Source organism: Salvelinus fontinalis, chromosome 13 (genome assembly GCF_029448725.1).
Source record: "Salvelinus fontinalis isolate EN_2023a chromosome 13, ASM2944872v1, whole genome shotgun sequence".
NCBI lineage: Eukaryota > Metazoa > Chordata > Actinopteri > Salmoniformes > Salmonidae > Salvelinus > Salvelinus fontinalis.
The window spans coordinates 30653345-30679770 of record NC_074677.1 but is presented as its reverse complement, the minus strand read 5'-3'; the positions used below and the strand labels follow the sequence as shown (position 1 = coordinate 30679770).

General features: G+C 45.0%; 1 protein-coding gene across 1 annotated transcript; it reads right to left on the bottom strand.

Annotated features, from left to right (window-relative positions):
* Positions 1 to 57: 57 nt before the first annotated feature.
* On the bottom strand, positions 58 to 19475 carry mybbp1a (MYB binding protein (P160) 1a). Its single transcript, XM_055942392.1, has 26 exons — positions 19132 to 19475; positions 18605 to 18700; positions 17011 to 17094; positions 16801 to 16875; positions 14590 to 14697; positions 13147 to 13337; positions 12876 to 13043; positions 12536 to 12653; positions 12058 to 12347; positions 11867 to 11977; positions 10755 to 10880; positions 10347 to 10553; positions 10155 to 10263; positions 9916 to 10003; positions 9510 to 9673; positions 9220 to 9336; positions 7861 to 7989; positions 7409 to 7582; positions 7031 to 7188; positions 2856 to 3075; positions 2568 to 2699; positions 2372 to 2440; positions 2055 to 2168; positions 1715 to 1819; positions 1493 to 1617; positions 58 to 724 (listed from the first exon to the last, which is right to left on the bottom strand). Exons 1-26 carry the CDS (start codon positions 19333 to 19335, stop codon positions 418 to 420), a joined length of 3789 nt encoding a protein of 1262 aa, XP_055798367.1. The 5' UTR covers positions 19336 to 19475; the 3' UTR covers positions 58 to 417.
* Positions 19476 to 26426: the final 6951 nt, after the last annotated feature.

Below are 26426 nucleotides of genomic sequence, written 5' to 3'. Positions count from 1 at the left end.
GAACACTCCAGAGAACCGACGGTATAAGAGGAATCAAAGATTACAGAGACAATCTAGCACTGTCCACAAACCTCTCAACATGACTTTATGAAAAGTTACAAAACCAGAGCGTCAGGCCCCATCTCCACATCAGGTTATACAACACATTTAACATATCAATCAAAGCACTAGCATAATGCCAAAAGGTCAGGATTCACACCATGTATCTTTTCAAGGTAAACGTTGCATATGTCTTTTAAAATGTGCATAACCTGATTGAATCCTGGCCAATGACATCTTGTTAGTTCATAGACGAGAAGGTTAGAGACAATCTAGCACAGGCCACAAACCTCTCTCTCTCACCCTGACCTTATGAAAAATATATCAACAGAAAAGTTACAAAACTAGAGTGAGAGGCCCCGTACACACATATACAGTCTAGATAGTCTGCTTCTTTTTCTTCTGTTTGATTGCAGACTGTGTCATCTTGGCCTTCTTGGCCAGTCCCTGTCCAAGTGTCTCTTCTCCTGGCTGTTTCTTATTTTTGTTCCTTTTCTTCTTTCCTTCCTCTGGTTTCCCCAAGGGGACTGTGTTGGCATCTGTTGCCCCCTGCTCAGAGACAGGCAATTGCTTCTTGCGGTTCTTTCTCTTTTTGGTCTCGGGCAGGAATCCTTTCTTCTTCTTGGGAGCGGTCGGCTCAGCCTGGTCCTCCTTGGTTTTCCTGATCCTGTCCCGTTTGGGCTTTCTGTTAAAGATGGAGCCACAAAAACATGGTATTAGAGCAGAGGTTCTCAGTGGGTCCGCAGGCCAGATCTCAAAATAAATGTTAGGAATATTCATATATATATTTTTTTAATAATGTAGTTTACAATGTATGTTCCTGGGCAACATGGGATATTGGTATCCACAAACTGCAGTTTTAAAGCTTAAATTAGTCAAAGTTCTCTCTGCCTCATGGCAAAATCTTCTCTCCGATGCCAAGAGGCAGGCATTTACAATATTCCTTCCCAGGGCCCGAGACTAGGTTCGCCTGCCGAAGTCATAGTAAAACTCCTTGTATCTCACTCGAGTTGTTCTGAATATGACGGGGTTCCTGATGAATTCGCTATCACAAATTGGTGGCAGGTAGCCTAGCGGTTAAGAACGTTGGGTCAGTAACCAAAAGGTCGCTGGTTCGAAGCCACGAGCCGACTAGGTAAAAAGAATATGTACACTTGAGCAAGGCACTTAACCCTAATTGCTCCTGTAAGACTTTGGATGTGTGTAAAAAGGGGTCCCCTGCCACAAAAAGTTGGAGAAACTCTTGAAGGACAACTAACCAACCTGCTCTATGGGTATACTGCCACTGCAGCTCTTACCAATTATCTGAACTAGTGGAAAGTATCAACATTGCTCACATCCAACAACAAAAAAACCTGTCAAGTAGGTCTCAATAATTATATGTTACTATGAGTATTGTTGGTACATTTCATTCCCTATGACATGACAGTGATAATGTGGCGGAGTTACTCACATGACTCCAAAGTGTTTCATGACAGCCCAGTAGGTGTCCTCCATCTGCCCCGTCTTTCTGAAGCCCAGGACCTCTCTCATGGACTGAAGAACCTTCTTGAGGGGCTCCAGAGCCACAGACAGTTTCTGTAAAACACAGGAGACAAAGGTAGGTCAAAGAACCTACAAAAATCCTCCCATGTTAGTAGGACAGGGAAATGTGGTGAAATTAGAGTTGGTTTACCTGCTGGTTGACATTTTTGACCAGGAACAGGCCAAGCTCCAGGGCTTTGACCAACTTCTCCTGGACCACCTTGTTCTTAGCGGTCTCAACTACAGTCTCCAGACTCTGAGGAGAACAACATCCACAATCATATCAGTAATGTCTAAAATCGACAGCCAAGGGAGAGAGAGATGATTTATCATCTAAGACAAACCTATAGATTGAACTGCATGAAAAACAATTGTTAGTTGAGCAGAGTTTTTAATGTGATGTGATCTAGAGATTGATTCCTATGGTTTGCAGTTTCACACAGTGACATGTTCTCTAATGTCTAAGCTTGGGTGAGGTGTTTGATGCCTACCGCTGCCACCTGGCCCACCGCCTTCTGAAGCAGCCCTGCCCAGGGGTCGCCCGCCAACAGCTGCTGTACCTCCCTGCTCTGCAGCCCCCGCAGCACCATGGCACTAGCCTGGCTCTGTGGAACACAAAGTCAAACCCTCAATGTGCAGATGTTATTCTGCAGATCAGTGGTAGTTACCATCAGGCTGAAAGGATTATTGGCTGGTAAGAGTTAGGTTAGTCATTATTGTATTAAAAGTGGAGTTGGTAGAAGTTGACCCATGGTTAGATGCTTATTTTTACTCCTAATTGTTGAGGTGAGGAGCCTGCTAGTCTTACTTGTTGGTGTTCTCTGATTCCTGTTGTGATGTGTTCCACTGCAGTCTCCAATAGGTTCACACACAGAACCTACACACAAACAGAAGATAATCACAGTTACAGCCACAAGAGGACAAGAATGATGCATCATCAAGTGTTTATACAGTCCCTTGAGGGCAGTGTAGATAGAATAAGAGTGTTGTTGCCGTTGTCTCACAGGGAAGCGGGTGAAGAGGTCGATGAACATCAGGCCTGACAGAGGGCTCTTCCTGCGTGTCATGAAGGAGCGCAGAGCCCCTTTAAAGATGTCAGACACCCTCTCCACGTCCACGTTACCCATGAACCTCAACTGCAGCACAAGGAGATTTCAGCATATCAACAGGTTGGTTTTACACAAAAGACACAATAATAGTAAATACTCAGCGTACATTCAGATTCAATCTAGTGGTTGGTTAAGGACCAACTTCTGTCACTGTAGTGAAATCTGAAAGGTAAAGAGACTTACCTCCTCAGTTGATAGAATTGTCTTGCTGTCTGCGGAGGCCCCGGGCACCCCCCCTCTCAGCACCTTGACCAGGTACAGAGATGCACTGAAGAAGTAGAGTGACACTGAGGAGTCCGAGAGCTTCTGGGCTTTGGTCATGAGTTTCTCCAGCAGGTCGTGGAGCTCCCCCTGTCTGTCACCTACAGTCTTACAGTACTGCTTGGCCCGGCATAGCTGGTTCCTGGGGGAGTAGAGGATAACGTTACTGACTGATCAGTATAGCAGAATAACACTGGAAAACTTGACATGACAATCTGTCTACTCAGACAGGAATAGATCAGTCTTCAATGCAGCTGCATCTGACAAGCTGTTCTATATAAGTAAAACAAATCCTGTCTTACATCTAATACATAGCTTGGTACTTTGTGTTAATATGTTTTAATACCGTTAACACCATTATACATGGCTCTAATGCACCGACATTTGGGAACACAATAAAAGTATTTGATGAGTGTTTGTTTTAATGACAAGAAATCACTAAAAGTTCATGAATAAACGGTTTGAGGGTTCCATGCTCAATCAGGCACAATGTACTCATATGAGTCACTTGAGAGAAATGTTCAGCTGCCCCTTTAAGTTAGAGGTAGTAGTCGTGACCAAAGGTTTTGAGAATGACAAATATTAATTTTCAAAGTCTGCTGCCTCAGTTTGTATGATGGCAATTTGCATATACTCCAGAATGTTATGAAGAGTGATCAGATGAATTGCAATTAATTGCAAAGTCCCTCTTTGCCATGCAAATGAACTGAATACCCCAAAAAACATTTCCACTGCCACAAAAGGACCAGCTGACATGTCAGAGATTCTCTCGTTAACATAGGTGTGAGTGTTGACGAGGAGAAGGCTGGAGATCTTGCTGTCATGCTGAGTGAGTTTGAATAACAGACTGGAAGCTTCAAAAGGAGAGTGGTGCTTAGAATCATTGTTCTTCCTCTGTCAACCATGGTTTCCTGCAAGGAAACACGTGCCTTCATCATTGCTTTGCACAAAAAGGGCTTCACAGGCAAGGATATTGCTGCCAGTAAGATTGCACTTAAAATCAACCATTTATCGGATCATCAAGAACTTCAAGGAGAGCGGTTCAATTGTTGTGAAGAAGGCTTCAAGGCGCCCAAGAAAGTCCAGCAAGCGCCAGGACCGTCTCCTAAAGTTGATTGAGCTGCGGGATCGACGCACCACCAGTACAGAGCTTGCTCGGGAATGGCAGCAGGCAGGTGTGAGTGCATCTGCATGCACAGTGAGGCGAAGACTTTTGGAGGATGGCCTGGTGTCAAGAAGGGCAGCAAAGAAGCCACTTCTCTCCAGGAAAAACATCAGGAACAGACTGATATTCTGCAAAAGGTACAGCGATTGGACTGCTGAGGACTGGGGTAGTCATTTTCTTTGATGAATCCCCTTTCCGATTGTTTGGGGCATCCGGAAAAAAGCTTGTCCGGAGAAGACAAGGTGAGCGCTACCATTAGTCCTGTGTCATGCCAACAGTAAAGCATCTTGAGACCATTCATGTGTGGGGTTGCTTCTCAGCCAAGGGAGTAGGCTCACTCACAATTTTGCCTAAGAACACAGCCATGAATAAAGAATGGTACCAACACATCCTTCGAGAGCAACTTCTCCCAACCATCCAGGAACAGTTTGGTGACGAACAATGCCTTCTACAGCATGATGGAGCACCTTGTCATAAGGCAAAAGTGATAACTAAGTGGCTCGGGGAACAAAATATCGATATTTTGGGTCCATGGCCAGGAAACTCCAGACCATAATTCCATTGAGAACTTGTGGTCAATCCTCAAGAGGCGGTTGGACAAACAAAAAAAACACATTCTGACAAACTCCAAGCATTGATTATGCAAGAATGGGCTGCCATCAGTCAGGATGTGAACCAGAAGTTAATTGACAGCATGCCAGGGCGGATTGCAGAGGTCTTGAAAAAGTTCAACACTGCATATATTGACTCTTTGCATCAACTTCATGTAATTGTCAATAAAAGCCTTTGACACGTATGAAATGTTTGTAATTATACTTCAGTATTCCATAGTAACATCTGACAAGCAGCAAACTTGGCATAAATTAATATTTGTGTCATTCTCAAAACTTATGGCCACGACTGTATATAGGGATGCGGTGCCATTTGGGACAAGAGGAGTGATTGGAAGCTATGGATCCACTTGCATTGTTCTCTAGCGTATGTTACTGTATCTGTAGCCTTTCAGGCATTGTGCTAACACTAGTTTGCATTGGCTCGCAAAACTACCTTTAACATGCTGATAGGACATATCTAACATCACACTCTGAACTCTTGTTTGATATCATTTTTTGTATGACGAGTAGGGATGCATTCTGTACTCAGTCAATGATTTTGATATGCAGGATTCATACACATTATGACTTAACCAAATTTCCACAATCAACAATTGGCGGCATCTCCATGTACATATTGTGGTTTTGGCTCTGTACTCCAGCACTTTGGATGTGAAATGATACAAGTGCAGACTCTCAGCTTTAATTCGAGGGTATTTTAATCCATATCAGGTGTACCGTTTAGAAATTACACCACTTTTTGTACATAGCATTGGGCCAATTTCATTTGTGTATTAAAGTAGTCTGAAGTGTAATATTCAGTCACAGTCCTAGCAGGCAATGATTACATCAAGCTTGTGACTCTACAAACTTGTTGGATGCATTTGTTTTGGTTGTGTTAGACTATTTTGTGCACAATAGAAATGAATGGTAAATAATATATTGTCATTGGAGTCACTTCAATTGTAAATAAGAATATGATTGTAAACACTTCTATATTAAATGCACATGCTACCATGACTGCGGATAGTCCTGAAAGAAACATGAATAAGGATGAGTGAGAAAGTTAGACGCACAAATATCATACCCCCTCAAAAATCCTAACCTCCCCTGTTGTTGCAATGGTGAGACGTTAGCATGTCTGGGGGGGTGACATGTGCGCGTCTAACGTTCTCACTTATTGTATCATTTCAAATCCAAAGTGCTGGAGTAGAGCCAAAACAATATATATTCACTGTCCCAACAATTACGGAGGGCACTGTATAAATAAAGTATGAGTTATGTGGTATCGACACTGGGAGGCTGCTCTCTGATCCCATGTACCATCACCTGTCATTGAGCAATGCACTTAACCCCCCACATAGTAGAACACCTGCTAGGCAACTGTATGAAACACATGTGGTCAGCCCTCAGTGTGGAGAGCTACTGGGTGTTCAGGCTCTTGATCAAGCCCTTTAATAAGGTCTGGTTGAGCAGTTCATTTCTAAACTGTGATTTGTTAGAGGGGGACAGGAATAAAAAGCTGCACAACCATTAGTTCTCCTGGAGGATTGACCACCCTTCATGTAAAACATTGCAACATTACAACCAAATAAGTTGCCTTTTGAATTAATTTGCTCATTCAAAATATCAAAAGATGAAATGGCTATGGTAGGCCCACACATCTTCAGGAAATTAACCTTTTCTAGTTCAGTCATTTGTCTTAGCTACATTAGAAGTGTTTAGCAGGCTGATTGTGTTACAATGTCTCATACATTGGATGCTCAAATCAACTGGATCTATAAAACAAGTTTTGAAGCCACATAATCAAAAGGCAACATCTAATATTTGTTTCTACAATTAAATGTTCATGATTAGATTCACAGCGATTGAACCCAATCCCAACTAATACCATGGTAACGTGAAGTTAGTTTCGTCAAGAATAATAATTTAAATTAGTCATATGAAATGTTTAAAAAAGTAAATCAACTTTGTATGGCCTTATTCGCGAGAATCGGTGGAACGTTTTTTGTAACATCAATACATGCTAAAAATAGCTTAACAGTTAACTAGAGGGTACAATATGTTTTGAATTGGCTACCTAGTTAATCTGTTCTCTATCATAGTTTATAGGCCTACCTGCTAACGCAATGTCCGACTGTCTCTCTGTCCTTGAGCAACGGCCCACTCGTCTTGCACTATGCAGGTGATGTGCGCAAACACAGATGCTCTCGTGACATTCCGATCCTGGCTGATATGCTGATTTTATTTGATAAAATATTTTTAAACTGCCTATAGAAATTACATGAAAAAAAAATGATAGTAGTGGCTGTGTGTCTAATGGCACTAGCATGCCGTACTTGAAGATGTCTGCGGCCTTGCGGAGGAAGTCCTGCTCCTGCTGGTCGCTCTCAGAGCTCATGCCGCTCTCGATGATGCTGAGCAGGGGCTCCACCATGCCCAGCACCAGGGGGCTGCTGCCCTGCCTGGCCAGGAACACCTCCACCAGGTCCAGCACCTGGAACACAGCAAAGAACCAGGGGCAGCGCTCCATGAACATAGGGTGGGACCAGCACCAGAAGAACAAGAGGCAGTGTTAGAAATAGCACTGCTCGTAGCTAGTGTAACAGTTAGTAGTATGTGCCCTGAAGCCAGCAACTAGATGGAGCATTGGAAACATCACACCATCCACTCATAGAACTCATCTCTCTATCCAAACAGATGAGACAGAAATAGACCTTGATCTTGAAGTCTCTGACGAGGGTATTTTCCTTTTTTAGCTTGTCCTTCTCATCCTTCTTAGCCTGCATCTTCTTCTTCTGTTCAAGGAACAGCGCTGCGATGCTGCCGTCCAGCTTCATCATGGCTTCATCGTCCAGTTCGTCGTTATCGCTGCCATCCTCTTCTGTGGCCTGTGACGGGCAAGAAGAAATACCCAATCCAGTTAATGTCTAGAATACCCCGGCGCTGTGTATCAATGTCCTTTCTTTTGAATCCTCCACTTTACTGAATGAGAATTTCAACCTTGAAACCACTAGAAACTTATCCAGAGACTTACTACAAAATGCATTTTTAAAAAATGAAGGCTAATAACAACCACTTCTTGAGCACTACAAGTGATACCTTTGGGTTTGTATTTACTGGTAACTCTGAGGTAGAACAGAATATCAATCACAGGAATGACACCTACCAGAGCACCTTGGTTCTGTAGGACCTTCATCAGCTCAATGCGGAAGTTCTGATCCACCTCGCCCCCTTCCTCCATGGCCTCATCTTCACCCTCAGAGTCGTCGTCTGATGCATCCGAGTGTTCCTCCTTCTGAGGAAGCAAGTAATACATATATTTAGGATATATTTAGGATATAAAATAAGCAATGACTCTTATGGGATGCATTTTAAATGAAGAATATATTTAAGCAATAAGGCCCGGGGGGGGTTGGGGGGGGTGGAATATACACGGATAAGGGTTGTTCTTAGGCACGACGTGGAGTGCCTGGATACAACCCTTAGCCATGGTATATTGACCATATACTACAAACCCCCGAGGTGTCTTATTGCTTAAATATCATTTAAAATACATTCATAAACTAGTCTAGAGGTCGACCGATTAATTGGGCCTAATTTTTCATAACGATCGGTAATCAGCATTGTTGGACGCCGATTACATTGCAATCCACAAGGAGACTGCGTGGCAAGCTGACCACCTGTTACGCGAGTGCAGCATCAAAAGGACCTGGTGGCTGCAAGGAGCCAAGGTAAGTTGCTAGCTAGCATTAAACTTAGGGAAAGAAATCCATCAACCATGTGTAGTTAACGAGTGATTATGTTATTACTAGCGTGTCCTGCGTTGCATATAATAAATGCGGTGCCTGTTAATTTATCATCGAATCACAGCCTACTTCGCCAAACGGGTGATTTAACAAAAAGCGCATTCACGAAAGAAGCACAGTCGTTGCACCAATGTACCTAACCATAAACATCAATGCCTTTCTTAAAATCAATACACAAGTATATTTTTTTTTAAACCTGCATATTTAGTTAAAAGAAATTCATGTTAGCAGGCAATATTAACTAGGGAAATTGTGTCACTTCTCTTGCGTTCAGTGCAAGCAATTTGGGCCGCCTGGCTTGTTGTGAACTGTGTGAAGACCATTTCTTCCTAACATTTGCATTATTTAAACCAAATTGAACATGTTTCATTATTTATTTGAGACTAAATAGATTTTATATTAAGTTAAAATAAGTTCATTCAGTATTGTTGTAATTGTCAGTATTACAATAAATGTTTTCATTTTATTTATTATATATATTTTTAAGTCGGACAAATAATTGGTATCGGCTTTCTTTGGTCCTCCAATAAATCGGTATCGGTGTTGAAAAATCAGTCGACATCTAAACTAGTCACCAACGTAATTAGAACAGTAAACAAGTCATGTGTCATACCACAGCTTTCAACCAATCAGCATTCAGGGCTCAAACTACCCGGTTCATAATAATATTTAGAATACACTTTTGTGGACCTGATCAGGTGTGAAACTACTGATCTGACCTCGATCTCTCCTTCATCCTTCTCTCCTTTCTTTTTAATGTCCTTCTTCTTTATTTTGTCTTGATCATCCGTTACCACGACGGCACTGTCCTCCTCATCTTTATCTGGGTCCAGAACCTAAATACACAATGCCTCTAATTAATGGACATTCCTGTAATATATCCACAAGCACTTTTACAAAACAAAAGTTTTACCATCAGTGAACACAATGTATTATTTGAATGTAACATATCAAAACTACAGCTCTGCAACAGTAAAGTATTCTTTAGTCTATTTTAGTCTACACTTACATCCAAGATGGCGGTGAGGGCTCTGGCGGTGACGTGGGGACAGATGTTGGCGAAGACAGTCCGGCAGACGTGGCGAATGTGTCTACTGGGCTGGGACAAGAGTGAGAGCAGGATGTCCACTACAACCTCAGCCCAGTGGGGCTCCTCCTCTCCTCCTGCAGAACCTGGATCAATGGAGGACATGTGGTTACAGAGACATCACACCAAGGGCTACCATGTTAAACATAGAGGGCGGTATTTATCAAACCTTACGGTCACTGTAAACCTGTGAAAGAGTATGGAGGGGAACTAGATAAATAGATTGTTCAATTTATGAGAGTACTTCCTTCCCTGTCACAGATGAAGACCGGGGTGGATTGTAAAGTTTGTTGGCTCTGACACATGGCATAGATGGATGTGGTCTTACCTGTTGCCTTCTTCTTGGACTTCTTTTCGTGGGCTTTCTCCATGCAGTTCTGCAGATCCTGCATCAGGTCCACCAAATCCTCTGGAGCCTTTACGGTACAAGCAAACACGTATACAGAAATGTGTGAGGAAAGAACAAGGTACAATTATGCATCTACATTTTTATTTTATTTTTATCTAAAATGTCCATAATACTTTAACAATTATTTTTCTTCCCTCATTTGTTAGTTAATTGCTTACCTTGAACAGGTGAATGCCAACCAGCAGGAAGAGTTGTTGGAATGCAGAGGTCTCTGGAGTCTGGCCTTTCTTAGATTTCTTCATTAGAGTCCTTACTGACGCCAGCATACTAGATATCATAACAACAGGTTCACTACTGGCTTACATTTCTTACACCAACCTTTAAATCCCCCATCTCTACATGGTCCATACCTGTCCCAGGTCTGTCTCTGCTCAGGGCTGAAGGGCTGGGTGCTCTGGGCATACTTTGGCTGGTTGAGCAGGGTGTCGGCATACTGCACGAGGCAGTAGATCCACATGGAGCCGTCACCCGTCACACCCTGCACATGCCTCTGGTTGCGGGCCGCCACCTCGGGGGAGTCACCCAGCAAAGGCAGGTGGTTCATGTGCTGCAGGAGTCTGAAGGAGTTGGGAGGTTAGAGACGTGTTGATAGGGTGTGCAGAGTAACATAAATTAACTCATGCTGTGGCTTTTCATGTCATTTCCCCTTTAAAACCATACATGTTTAAAAGTTAAGTGACTATTCCAGCCATGCTCTTCATATTTGACTACCCCACAGCTTGTGTTTGGTAAAGTGATAGTGTAATGTGTTATTTCACCCAAAGAAGGAGTTGATGACGACGACTCTGGTCTTCTCATCCAGGGGCACTGACAGAGTGGCTTCTGTCTCAGGTATGTCTGGGGTAGCTTTCTTAGCATTAAAGAATGCGTGGAAAAAGACAAACCTGGTGCAAGAGGATAAAATAATGGCTTAGCATCTATTAGGGATGTGCATCTTTCCCTTTCAAGACGATTTGATAAATGGGCTCCGATACATTTTAGTTTGAAACAATTCAATGCACCAACATTTGTTGCATAAACACATTCATTTTTCAATCTGATGCTGATGGAGCTGGGCCTCTCTAAGCCCAATCTGCCTGAGCTGTGTGTGTATATGGTGTCTGTACTATGTAGGCACCTGAGCTGAGTCATAAGGGAGACTAGGTATCTACCACCCCACTACCAGATTGGGGGAGGGATGTAGCCTGTGTTTTGTCTCCGCACTTTAGTTCTGAAATAACCATCACCCACAAATTAGCTTGTCATTTTTGCAGATTACAGTAAGTGTTTGCATTAGTAATGTATCAATATGTATTGTTTACAAATTAGCTATGAACAATGAATATATAGAACAATTTCGGATTTGTGTTGAGATAGCACATTTCAGCAGTAGGCTGAATTAATTGAGGAAAACTAAATTTATGAACGGACTTTTTTGCAATTCACAACAACATCATTGGCGATCAAAGATTGTTACTCTTATCATTACTAAATATCAGTTTCATTTGCTGTGAAATCTTTACATAGTGAGGCAGCCAAGCCAACGTGGTGGTGCAGCACCCCTCTTGTTTGAGGAGAACCCTGGCATAGTGACCATACTACATTTGGATCCGGTTGGGGTCCGCAGACCAATGCACTTGTCTTAAACATTTGAATCGGGAAACGGTGAGTATCGGCGAATCGCCACATTACGAATATAAACTGCCCTTAAGAATACATTGGTTGTAGTGATATAAATGTTAAGATTATTACGTACATCCAACTTGGCACAGGAAAAAGATAACCCTTTGCTGCTCTCACAAGTGATACCACCAAGGCATTATTTAAAATCACTTGGAGGAGCAGCAAACAGTCAGTGACATGATGTTTTCCCTGCAGTGAGATCTCTCACCTAGCTACATCCATCACTAGATCCTCCTCTCTCTTCAGCTGGTTGTTCTCCACGATGGAGGTGAGGCGCGGAATGATCCATTTCCTCAGACGGAATATACAGTTCTCTCTCCTAAGGATAGAGACAGTCAGCAATTCATTGGAAAGGCATATATTAATAGTTCTATGACATGCTATAAGGGTTCTACTCACTGGACTCCGCCCTCCTGGTTCTCCTTCTGCCTGCGGGTGCTGAAGTCCAGGCAGCTTTCCAGCTGGGGGTTGAGGAACATGTCTTTGAGCCAGTCCACGTAGCTCTGCAGGGCGGTGGGCCGCAGGTGCTGCACAACCCTCCAAAAGGAGGGCACCACGGGGTAGCCCTGGTTGGTGAGCAGGGAGAAGGCCACCACCACCGCCAGCTGCTTCTCCGGTTCATCGCAGCCCTGCAGGAAGTCGCCCACGTACGTCTCCATCTCGGGGGCAAACTTAAAGCGGTCTGGGAGCTGAGGGGGGCGAGGTGAACGCATACTTGTAAGTCATTATATTAAAAACTAACTTTTTGGATAAGTGAGCATCTTGCTACACATGTTCTGTGACTAAGACGCCTGCAGCATTACTATGTATTTCTATGACCTGGTGCAGTCGTGAGTCAGACATTTGTCGGGAGTCAGACATTTGTCGGGAGTCAGACCTGAGCAGAGACCACGTGTTCCCCGTAGGCCCTCATCACCTCTCCATTTAGCACCTGTTTCAGCTGGACCAGGGTCAGAAAGGGCAGGGAACTGCCCAGCAGCCGGTAGCTCAGGTAACTGTGGCACAGAGAGAAGACTGTTGTTGGCACAGCTACGGACATTTGCAACAAAGGAAGGAAAACAGGAACATACATGTACATGGGGGGCAGTGCTTGCAATAAATTTGAAAAAATGACAGGGGTCTTGACTACAGAACATATTTCAATCATCTAATACTCAGGTTCAGGGTCCAAATGTAAGTGGGGAGCAATAGTCTTTTAACCACAGTACTGTGCTTACTGTGTGGGCCCTGGCTGGTCTTTCAACATTCCATTGATTATTGTCTCCCTCCAAAAGAGCTCAAACTTGTCCTCCTTCAGAGAGATCTGCAGCAGGTCCAGAGCCACCGCAGGCAGCAGGCGGTCCTTTTTGACAGAGCGGGCCGCCATCTTCAGTACCTCTGTTAACCTAGGGAACACAGGTTTTGATTGTACATTTAGTCAAAGTGTGTGTGTGTGTCACCATGACCATGGAAGAAGAAACCTAGACATAGTGGTAAAAAGCTGCTCACTTAGGGATATTGTCCACAGTAATGATTGTGGAGGTGCCCAGCAGCTTCTTCAGCTTCTTGGGCTTGAGCACCTGGGGGAACTTCTGCATGGCCACCAGGAGGAGCTGCAGCTGCTCGGGGGTGCTGAAGGCGGAGGACAGGTCTGTCTGCAGAGCTCCCAACAGCACCTCCTCAAACACCTCCTCTGACGTCTGGAGAAACACAAACACCAAACACAGGTCATATTGACTGCACCCTTCCACACCAGGATTTATCACACTGGGACCCCATGAGAAGCAGGGTCCGACATTAAAGATGGCCCGTGGCGGGTAAAATCATGTTTAAGGGCCAGTGGATCTTGTCAGGGCCAGTAACTTCTCAGCATGTTCCAGCTCAACATTTACCTGCTATGTCGTAGTCCACCATTTTAAACCATTGAAGACATGCAGAAAACACGCAGAAAAGTCATGCTATTTGTATTTGAACAATAAGATTGGCCATTCATTCAAGCGCCACGACGCTTCCGCTAGTCACAACTTGTTGAGCACTCGAGCAGTACATGAGTTGATGCCTTTACACACAGCACACGCAAGCTGTCCAGAGAAAAAACAAGCGCCCATCAATCTTTTGTTTATTTAACTAGGCAAGTCAGTTAAGAACTAATTCTTATTTCCAATGACGGCTTACACTGGCCAAACCCGGATGATGCTGGGCCAATTGTGTGCTGCCCTATGGGACTTCCAATCAGGGCTGGTTGTGATACAGTCTGGATTCTAACCAGGGTGTCTGCGCCACTTGGGAGCCCCAATCTACTGGCTGAGCTTATATATTTTAGAGAAATAGTGAACAGACTAGCAGTATGCTGGCTACTGTCGATAGTCTGCACAAAGAAAGCTGGCATTCATCTTGGCTAGCCTACTGTAGCCATGACGATATCTCTTTTGGAATGCAGAACGTCTTAAAAAGGGGCAGCGTCCTATTTTGGAAAGTAGGAAAAAATTATCTTAATGACATTTTTTAGAATAAAAAATGTATGCAATTAATATAATTCTAAAGAATGGAGTAACGACTTAGATTGCTAAAGAATATTACACATTTACATTTAAGTCATTTAGCAGACGCTCTTATCCAGAGCGACTTACAAATTGGAAAGTTCATACATATTCATCCTGGTCCCCCCGTGGGGAATGAACCCACAACCCTGGCGTTGCAAGCGCCATGCTCTACCAACTGAGCCACACGGGCACAACTTCAATACCATAATAACCAGATATAGCTTATTAATAGCTGAATACAGCGAGAAAGCATGCCAACCTATAGGCCCTGCATGGTCCCAATGCATTTAAAAACTACACCATGTTCGGGCCAGCAGATTTTTTCCCCAACCGGGCCAATGAGAAAAAAAGTTAACGTTGAACCATAAAGGGTGATACGGTATGAAGTAGAGCTGGCTGAGTCACTCACCTCAGACAAGATGTCCACCATGGTCTTCCTGGGAAGGTCCCGCAGGTGTTCTCTGTGAAGCGAGAGGCTCTGGAGGAGCTGGACACACTCCAGCACCACCTGTGGCTCCTGTCACACACACAGGTAAGTAAGCATACCAAACACACTGAAGTCTGAAAATTAGAGACAACTTAGGTTCCGCAGTAACAATAGAGCGACATATAGACTGGGTTGGCTGACTTCAAGCATTGACGAGGCCGGAAGGCGTGCGTTGCTATGATTCTGAACGGTCAGATAGCTAGCAACAATGACAAGAAGCAACAATGACAATAAGCTGCAATGTGGGGAGTCAAAAATGGCTCATTTCAGCTCATTGTATCTTGCTATGTCTTGTTTTTAGTTTTTGACTGATGTCATGTCTATGCTAATATGGCTAGAATAAAACATTGAGACTAAATATATATTGAACTAAAATAAAACGCAACATCCAACATTTAACTATTTTACCGAGTTAGAATTCATATAAGGAAATCAATCAATTTAAATAAATTCATTAGGCCCTAATCTATGGATTTCATATGACAGGGAATACAGATATAACATATGTTGGTAACAGATACCTTTAAAATGGTAGCGGCGTGGATCAGAAAACTAGATCTGGTGTGACCACCATTTGCCTGATTTTTGGGCGGCAGGTAGCCTAGTGGTTAGAGTGTCAGGCCAGTAACAGAACTGGCCTGACACTGGATCGAATCCCCGAGCTAGGTAAAAATATGTTGTTCTGCCCCTGAACAAGGCAGGGCAAGCACACCCACTGTTCCCCGGTAGGCCCTCATTGTAAAGAAGAATTTGGTCTTAACTGAATTGTCTAGTTAAATTAAAAAAATTAAATGCTGTGCGACATCTCCCATTCACATAGAGTTGATCATGCTCTTGATTGTGGCCATTGGAATGTTGTCCCACTCCTCAATGGCTGTGAGAATTTGCTGGATATTGGCTTTAACTACGACACGCTGTCGATCCATCGCATTCCAAACATGCTGAATGGGTGACATGTCTGAGTATTGTGGTGGGCCGGGCGCATGCCAGGTGACACGTAGCCAGTTTTTCTGTTGTACATTGGTGCGGCTGGCTTCCGGGTTAAGCGAGTGTGTTAAGAAGTAGTACGGCTTGGCAGGGTGGTGTTTTGGAGGACACATGGCTCACGACCTTCGCCTCTCCCTAGCCCGTACGGGAGTTGCGATGGGACAAGACTAACTACCAATTGGATATCACAAAATTAGGAAGAAAAAGGGCAAAGTAAATAAATAAAAATAAAATGTCTGGTGAGGATGCAGGCCATGAATAACTGGGACATTTTCAACTTCCAGAAATTGTACAGATCATTGCGACATGGGGCCGTGCATTATCATGCTGAAACCTGAGGTGACGGCTGAGGATGAATGGCACAACAATGGGCCTCAGGATCTCGTCACGGTATCTCTGTGCATTTAAATTGCCATCAATAAAATGCAATTGTGTTTGTTGTCCGTAGCTTACGCCTGCCCATGGAATAACCCCACCGTGGGGCACACTGTTCGCATCTGCAAACCGCTCGCCCCCACGACGTCATACATGTGGTCTGCGATTGTAAGGCCAGTTGGACGCATTGCCATATTCTCTAAAACAACGTTAGAGGCAGCTTATGATAAATAAATTAACATTAAATTGTCTGGCAACAGCTCTGGTGGACAGTCCTTCAGTCAGCATGGCAAATGCACACTCCCTCAAAACTTAAGACATCCGTGGCTATGTGTTATATGATAAAACTGCACATTTTACAGTGACCTTTTATTGTCCCCAGCACAGGTGTGCTTCTTGATATGCCACACCCGTCAGGTGGATGGATTATCTTGGCAAAGTAGAAATGCTCACTAACAGGGATGTAAACAAATGTGTGCACAACAGAGAGAAATAAGCTTTTTATGCAAATGGGACATTTCTGGCATCTTTTATTTCAGCTCATGAAACATGGGACCAACACTTCACATGTTGCGTTTATATTTTTGTTCAGTGTAGTTTACATGTTGTAAACAGTCTAAGCCAACCCCGTCTGTTTTGCCCCATAGTTCTGCACCCGTCAGTTTTGTTGCTAAACAACCAACCCGTCTATGTGCTCCTTCATTATCTGCACCAAACATGGTATACTAATCTTCTCTGCCAAGCCCTTGGGTTACCTGGTGTCATTCTTACCTTTGGAAGGCGTGTGGACTGAGACAAGGCAAGCACACCAAAGAAGTTCCCAAAAGCAGCATTTCTGATGAGTTTCTGTCAACACAAGATACAGTATAAAATGGAGATCTTCATTGGCCGATTAAATTAAGTATATGGATGTTAGTAAAATGACTAATAAATATTTACCATGGTACACAGCATCTAACTTTAGTCATATCACATGCTCACCTTTTTCACTGTCGCCAAGTTGTGCTTCTCTTTGATTTGATCAAATGAGGTACGCAGAGATACCTCCTCAAACACGCTCAGGACCTGACAACCAAAACAATGAAAGAGAAATTATACATGTCACATCTCACGTGTTATGTAGTAACACCTTAATAACTCATTCGTTAGACATGTACAAAGAGACGCAGGATTTTGCTGAGCCATTAGATGCATAGTAGGGTGGCCACCCACTGCCATGAGTGGGTGAAAACGCACGTTGGTGATGAAATTTCACTTCCTTATGTTATAAATAGTTTACCAAGACAAATATGATTTTTCCTGTTCTGAATTGTTCAGGGGGTCTTTTAATTAACCGTATAGATCCACAGTCGGATTTTGTAACCTAATACATCCGATAAGCACAGAACTATGTTGACAGAGCAGTGCAGCTTTCTCACTGCAACTTTTGAGGTTTTTACATGTCGTCGTCTTCAATGTTTCCATAGGTTGCAAAAAATCTAACTTAGCATGACACTAGCTGAATTAAATGTAAAAGGATTTGAGAATAAAAGCTTGCTGTATGCTCAGTGCTCCATTGACATTTCACAGATACGCTTGTTTTGTGCAAAATCTTTGAACAGGAAATTTGCATCAATATGAAAACGATATACTAAAATACTACATGTCACGTCTCAAAATCAACATTTATCTTACCTCTATATTGTTTTATGTCCTGTGGATTCTAGAAGAATGATGAGATCAACAGGTCAGCCTGTCAGGTAGCCTTCATTCTCACACAGCATCCAGCCTAGCTGACATGATGCTGTGCAATTTTTCATATTTTTTCCTCCTTTGGCCTTCATTGATTTAGTCACCCTAATTTTGGCCATCTTACAAGGGTAACAACTCCAGTGGAGTAAAGTACTTTAGTTAAAAAAATACTTGAAAGTACTACTTAAGTAGTTTTTTGGGGTATCTGTAATTTATTTATATTTTTGACAACTTTTACATTCCTAAAGGAAATAATCTACTTTTTACTCCATACATTTTCCCTGACACCCAAAAGTACTTGATACATTTTGAATGATTACCAGGACAGAAAATTGTCCAATTCCCACACTTATCAAAAGAACATCCCTGGTCATCCCTACTGCCTCTGATCTGGCGGACTCACCAAACACAAATGTTTTGTTTTTAAATTATGTTGACCCTGGCTATCCATAAATAAAAATTAATAAAACGACAAAATTGTGCAGCCTGGTTTGCTTAATATAAGGTATTTGAAATGATTTATACTTTTACTTTTGATAGTTAAGTACATTTTATCAATTACTTTTGATACGTAAGTATTTTTTTTAACTAAATACTTTGACTTTTACTCCTGTTGTATTTTACTGGGTGACTTTCACTTGAGGCATTTTCTATTAATAACATATCTTTACTTTTACTCAAGTATGACAATTTGGTGCTTTTTCCACAACTGAAAAACATAAATAACTTTGAACGGATTATGATAACAACATGAGGTTTGGACCATTGGTTTTCTTATAGGACTATCTACACAATTAACATTGTTTTACCCGTTTGTCAAAATATGCATTTTTGATTGCATTACCTGTCCCAAAGCCAAACTGAAGCCTGGCCGGGCAGCTTCTCTGGTGTGTGCCAAGCCATCCACCAGTCTCTTCAGAGTGTACTTCAGCTCATCTGGCTAGAAAGGAAAGACAAGACCTTAAGGCTAAATGTCAAGAACTGGATGGCTCCACAAAGTTAACATAAAATGTACGTGTGGTAGCACCTACCCCTTCTAAAGAGAGTTTAACAACTCAAATTGATAGAATTAGAGTAAGACGCATGCCAGCAATCAAAGCTCACAATTCAACCCACGTGGCCATGCGTGAAATAATATTCATGGCCATCTCCAGTAGTTAGCAACGTTAGCCTAACTAGCTAGCCATACTGCTCAGCGTTTTACAGCTGTACTAAACTGGAAATTGATAACGTTATGGGTTGCTCTAAAGTGCAACACCCACCAATAGCATAATGTGACAATGTGCCTAGCTAACTACGGTCGATAGCCTACTTATTTTGCTAAACTATGTTAGCTAGCTAGCAACTGAGAGCAGACCGAAACACACCAACCTTTTCACTCTTCTTCAGATATTGTATAAGATTTTCAATGGCCTTCAGCCGTATATCTTGTTCAGGTTTAGCGATATCCCAGAAGAAGTCCAGGAACTCGCGGTTCTGTTGGAGAATACCCTTTGCATCCTTCATTTTTGGTCGCACTGGTTCATTTTCTATCTCTCCCATATCTAAATGCATCGTAATGGCCATGCATGCCATGTGACAATTCGGAGAAAAGCGTGTATGACCCCAGCACCTAAAAAAACGGGTCCATGTTCTTCCCGGTTCAAAGGAAGTCCTTTTTCTTCACGAGCCATCCAGCTTTTGTTAGCTCTTTGATGGTTTACACAGGCAGCCCAATTCTGACCGTTTAGCCAATTATTGGCAAAATAACTGAGCTGACTGGTCAAAAAGACACATTAGTGGAAATAGATAAGAATTGGGCTGCCTGTGTAAACACAGCCGTTGTAGCCTACAGGTGTATGGTGATAATGGCTGCTCAGCATAACATCTTTGAACTCATGCTTCTGTAGCCTAATCTGTAACATTTGTCATATGAAGCAAAATATACAGTAACAGTCAAAAGTTTGGACACACCTACTCATTCAAGGGGTTTTCTTTATTTTTACTATTTTCTACATTGTAGAATAATAGTGAAGACATCAAAACTATGAAATAGCACATATGGAATCACGTAGTAACCAAAAAAGTGTTAAACAAATCAAAATATATTTTCTGTTTTAGAGTCTTTAAAGTAGCCACCCTTTGCCTTGATGACAGCTTTGCACACGCTTGGCATTCTCTCAACCAGCTTCACTCCCAACCAGCTTCACATATGCTGAGCACTTGTTGCCTGCTTTTCCTTCACTCTGTGGTCCAACTCATCCCAAACCATCTCAATTGGGTTGAGGTCGGATGATTGTGGAGGCCAGGTCATCTGATGCAACACTCCATCACTCCCCTTTTTGGTCAAATAGCCATTACACAGCCTGGAGGTGTGTTTTGGGTCATTGTCCTGTTGAAAAACAAATGACAGTCCCACTAAGCGCAAACCAGATGGGATGGTGTATCGCTACAGAATGCTATGGTAGCCATGCTGGTTAAGTGTGCCTTGAATTCTAAATAAATCACAACAGTGTCACCAGCAAAGCACCCCCACACCATCACACCTCCTCCATGCTTCACGGAGGGAACCACACATGCAGAGATCATCTGTTCACCTTTAAGTCTCACAAAGACACGGCGGTTGAAACCTAAAAACCTCAAATTTGGACTCATCAGACCATAGGACAGATTTCCACCGGTCTAATGTAAATTGCTAGTTTTTCTTGGTCCAAGCATGTCTCTTCCTATTATTGGTGTCCTTTAGTAGTGATTTCTTTGCAGCAATTCGACCATGAAGGCCTGATTCACGCAGTCTCCTTTGACCAGTCTATGTTGAGATGTGTCTGTTACGGGAACTCTTGTGAAGCATTTATTTGGACTGCAATCTGAGGTGCAGTTAACTCTAATGAACTTATCCTCTGTAGCAGAGGTAACTCTGGGTCTTCCTTTCCTGTGGCAGTCCTCATGAGAGCCAGTTTCATCATAGCGTATGATGCTTTTTGCAACTACACTTGAAGAAACTTTTAAAGTTCTTGAACTTTTCCAGATTGACTGGCCTTCATGTCTAAAAGTGTCACGACTTCCGCCGAAGTTGGCTCCCCTGCCTGTTCGGGCGGTGTTCGGCGGTCGTCATCACCGTCCTACTAGCCGCCACCGATTCCTTTTTCGTTTGTCTGTTTGTGTTTTCTGATTATTTGCACCTGTGGTTTTTTTGTTACGTAATGAGCTTCCCTATATTTAGGAGTTTGACCCGCCCTTGTTTTGTGCGGGATTGTTTTTTTGTTACGTGCGTTGTATGTTGGGTTGTTGCAAGTGTTTTTCTGCGCCCTGTATGTTCGGGCTTCATATTTTTGTTAAGCAGTAAAAGGAATACTTTTTCCCAAGCGGCTCTCTCTCTGCGTCTGATTCTTTTCACACCCTTTTACGATCGTGACAGAATCCCGCACCTGAAGATATGGAATCAGCAGGAGCAGCCGCGTCTCCTCTCCCATCAATGGAGGAACGAGTCCTCCATCACACCAGTGTTCTCCACAGAATTGGGTCAGCGATGGACCAAATGATGGAGAGGATGGATCGATGGGAGAGGAGTGGCCTTCCTACCTCATCTCCAGCACCCCCTCCTCCAACACCTCCTGTTCCTGTTACCACATCCGGCTCCGGGGCTCTTCGGCTGGCGCTTCCACGGGAGTATGATGGAACGGCGGCCGGGTGTCAGGGTTTCCTTCTCCAGCTGGAGCTTTACCTGGCGACCGTTCGTCCTACTCCCTCCGGAGAGGAGAGCGTGAGCGCCCTCGTCTCCTGTTTGACTGGACGAGCTCTCGAGTGGGCCAACGCAGTGTGGAATGGCCCAGACTCGGCGAGGGATCATTACCCTGAGTTCACCCGCCGATTCCGAGCTGTTTTTGACCACCCACCAGAGGGTCGTGCAGCGGGTGAATGGCTGTTCCACCTGCGTCAGGAGACGAGGAGCGTACAGGACTTCGCCCTGGAGTTCAGGACCTTGGCCGCAGGAGCAGGGTGGAACGACAGGGCCTTAATAGACCATTTTCGATGTAGCCTTAGGGAGGACGTCCGCAGGGAGCTAGCGTGTCGGGACACCACACTCACGCTGGATGAACTCATTGACATGGCCATCCGTCTCGACAACCTGCTGGCTGCCCGCGGACATTCAGAACAGGTCCTGTCGTTTCCATCCCCTAGCCCTCCTGCTCCTATCCCTATGGAGTTAGGGGGGGCAGCGTCCAGGGGGGCCGGAGGAGGAGGTTTCTCCTGCACCAGTTGTGGTCGACGAGGGCACACGGCCGACCGGTGCTGGAGGAACTCTTCTGGGAGTCGGGAGGGCAGGCGGAATACTACTCGATCACCCCAGGTGAGTCAGCACCAGACTTACCCAGAGCTTCCTATCAGTCATATGTATGTGTTAACCTCTTTCCCTGGGTTTTTTCCCTCTCTACAGCATAAGGCGCTAGTCGATTCCGGCGCAGCTGGGAATTTTATAGATCGGGGGCTCGCATTAAGACTAGGGATTCCTCTTGTGTCGTTAGACCTACCTTTCCCCGTGCACTCCTTAGATAGCCGACCATTAGGGTCAGGGATGGTCAGGGAGGCCATGGTACCACTGGACATGGTAACGCAGGGTAGTCATAAGGAGCAGATTAGTCTGTTCCTTATCGACTCACCTGCGTTTCCAGTGGTGTTGGGAATTCCCTGGTTAGCCCAGCACAACCCGGTGATTTCCTGGCAACAGGGGGCTCTTAAGGGGTGGTCCGAGGAGTGTTCAGGCAGGTGTATAGGAGTTGCCGTCGGTGCAACTACGGTGGAGAGTCCAGACCAGGTTTCCACCGTGCGCATTCCCTCTGAATGTGCCGATTTGGCTATCGCCTTCAGTAAAAAGAAGGCGACCCAATTACCACCCCATCGTGGAGGGGACTGCGCGATAAACCTCCTGGAGAACGCTGCACTTCCTAGGAGTCACGTGTATCCTTTATCTCAGGCGGAGACAGCGGCTATGGAAACATATGTTACTGAATCACTGGGACAGGGATACATTCGGCCCTCCGCATCACCTGTTTCCTCGAGTTTTTGTGAAGAAGAAGGATGGCGGTTTACGCCCGTGCATTGATTATCAAGGTCTAAATTCCATCACAGTGGGGTTTAGTTACCCACTACCTCTCATCGCTACGGCGGTGGAATCATTTCACGGGGCACGCTTCTTCACAAAATTGGACCTGAGGAGTGCGTATAATCTGGTGCGTATCCGGGGAGGAGATGAGTGGAAAACTGCATTTAGTACTACATCTGGCCATTATGAGTACCGCGTCATGCCATATGGGTTGAAAAATGCTCCAGCTGTCTTTCAATCCTTCGTAGATGAGATTCTCCGAGACCTGCTCGGGCAGGGTGTGGTAGTGTACATTGATGACATCTTGATCTACTCTGCCACACGCGCGGCGCATGTGTCTCTGGTGCGTAAGGTACTTGGGCGACTGCTGGAGCATGACCTGTATTGCAAGGCGGAGAAATGTGAGTTCTTCAAACAGGCCTTTTCCTTCCTGGGTTATCGTATTTCCACCGACAGGGTGGTGATGGAGGATGACCGCGTTACAGCCGTGCGTAATTGGCCGACTCCGACCACGGTGAAAGGGGTGCAGCGGTTTTTAGGGTTTGCCAATTACCACCGGAGGTTTATCCGGGGTTTTGGTCAGGTGGCTGCTCCCATTACCTCACTGCTGAGGGGAGGACCGGTGCGCTTGCGTTGGTCAGCAGAGGCGGACAGAGCTTTCAGTCGTCTGAAGGAGCTGTTCACCAATGCGCCCGTTTTGGCGCATCCGGACCCCTCTTTAGCGTTCATAGTGGAGGTGGACGCGTCCGAGGCGGGGGTCGGGGCCGTGCTGTCCCAGCGCTCGGGCGTACCACCCAAGCTCCGCCCTTGTGCTTTCTTTTCGAGGAAGCTCGATACGGCGGAGCGAAACTATGACGTGGGGGACCGGGAGTTGTTAGCTATAGTCAAAGCTCTGTAGGTGTGGAGACATTGGCTTGAGCTGGCGAAACACCCTTTTCTCATCTGGACTGACCATCGTAATCTCGAGTACATCCAGGAAGCGAGGAGACTAAATCCGCGTCAGGCTAGATGGGCCATGTTTTTCACTCGGTTTCAGTTCACCATCTCGTACCGACCAGGCTCCCAAAACACCAAAGCTGACGCACTGTCCCGTCTCTATGGTACCGAGGAGCGGTCCGTTGAGCCAACTCTCATCATTCCACCTTCATGTCTCGTGGCACCGGTGGTATGGGAGGTGGACGCGGAGATAGAGAGAGCCTCACGTTTAGAGCAGACCCCCCCAAATTGTCCAGCGGGGGTTCAGTACGTGCCGAGGGGGGTCCGGGATAAGCTAATCCGTTGGGCTCATACTCTCCCCTCCTCGGGTCATCCTGGCATCGAGAGGACAGTGCGGAGTCTTAGAGGAAGATACTGGTGGCCCACGTTGGCTAAGGACGTGAGATTTTATGTCTCCTCCTGCTCGGTGTGCGCTCAGAGCAAGGCTCCTCGGCACTTGCCTAGAGGGAAGTTACAGCCCCTCCCCGTTCCACAACGGCCGTGGACACACTTATCGGTGGACTTTCTTACCGATCTTCCCCTGTCCCAGGGAAGTACTACGATTTTGGTCATTGTGGATCGGTTCTCTAAGTCCTGCCGTCTCATCCCGTTGCCCGGTCTCCCTACGGCCCTGCAGACTGCGGAAGCCTTGTTTACCCATGTCTTCCGGCACTATGGGGTGCCTGAGGACATCGTTTCTGATCGGGGCCCCCAATTCACGTCCAGAGTTTGGAGGGCGTTTATGGAGAGACTGGGGGTCTCGGTCAGCTTGACCTCGGGTTTTCACCCCGAGAGTAATGGGCAGGTGGAACGCGTAAACCAGGATGTGGGCAGGTTTCTGCGGTCATATTGCCGGGACCGGCCTGGTGAGTGGGCGAGGTATGTTCCTTGGGCTGAGCTCGCTCAGAACTCCCTCCGCCACTCCTCAACGAACATGTCCCCGTTTGAGTGTGTGTTAGGTTACCAGCCGGTCCTGGCCCCATGGCATCAGAGTCAGACCGAGGCTCCTGTGGTAGAGGAATGGGTAAAGCGCTCCAAGGACACATGGAAAGCCGTCCAGGAATCGCTAAGGTTAGCAGTACAACGGCAGAAGAGGAGCGCTGACCAGCACCGCAGTGAGGCCCCCGTGTTCACACCGGGGGACAGGGTCTGGCTCTCGACCCGAAACCTGCCTCTCCGCCTGCCCTGTCGGAAGCTGGGGCCGCAGTGTGTGGGGCCGTTTAAAGTCCTGAGGAGAATAAACGAGGTGTGTTATAGGTTACAACTTCCTAGGTATTACCGTATTAACCCCTCGTTTCATGTGTCTCTCCTCAGGCCGGTGGTGGCTGGTCCCCTGCAAGAAGGTGAGGTGCCTGAGGTCCCTCCACCCCCTCTGGAGATCGAGGGGTCCTCGGCGTACACAGTACGTGCCATTCTGGACTCGAGACGCCGGGTGAGGGGCCTACAGTACCTCGTGGACTGGGAGGGTTACGGTCCGGAGGAGAGATGCTGGGTTCCGGTGGGGGACATTTTAGATCCTTCTCTTCTGAGAGATTTCCACCGCCTCCACCTGGATCGCCCGGCACCTCGCCCTCCGGGTCGTCCTCGAGGACGGTGGCGGCGCGCTGCGGGAGCCGCGCGTCAGGAGGGGGGTAATGTCACGACTTCCGCCGAAGTTGGCTCCCCTGCCTGTTCGGGCGGTGCTCGGCGGTCGTCGTCACCGTCCTACTAGCCGCCACCGATTCCTTTTTCGTTTGTCTGTTTGTGTTTTCTGATTATTTGCACCTGTGTTTTTTTTGTTACGTAATGAGCTTCCCTATATTTAGGAGTTTGACCCGCCCTTGTTTTTTTGTTACGTGCGTTGTATGTTGGGTTGTTGCAAGTGTTTTTCTGCGCCCTGTATGTTCGGGCTTCATATTTTTGTTAAGCAGTAAAAGGAATACTTTTTCCCAAGCGGCTCTCTCTCTGCGTCTGATTCTTTTCACACCCTTTTACGATCGTGACAAAAAGTAATGATGGACTGTTGTTTCTCTTTGCTTATTTGAGCTGTTCTTTTACCAAATAGGTATTTTACCAAATAGGGCTATCTTCTGTATTCCACCCCACCTTGTCACAACACAACTGATTGGCTCAAACGCATTAAGAATGAAATAAATTCCACAAATTAACTTTTAAGAAGGCACACCTGTTAATTGAAATGCATTCCAGGCGAATACCTCATGTAGCTGATTGATAGAATGCCAAGAGTATGCAAAGCTGTCATCAAGGCAAAGGGTGGCTACTTTGAAGAATCTCGAATATAAAATATATTTTGATTTGTTTAACACTTTTTTGGTTACTACATCATTCCATATGTGGTATTTCCTAGTGTTGATGTCTTCACTATTATTCTACAATGCAGAAAATAGTAAAATAAGGAAAAACCATGGAATGAGTAGGTGTGTCCCAACTTTTGACTGGTACTGTACATTTGGTCATATTCGCAGATTCACAGACTATTTAGCCATTTTCTAAAATATAATTTAAGAATATATAGACTTAATTCAGAAGAGCCAGGGTAGAATTTCCCAACTACTACTAATGGCATCTTTTTGTAGACACCAGCCTATGAAATAAATGGAATATTTGT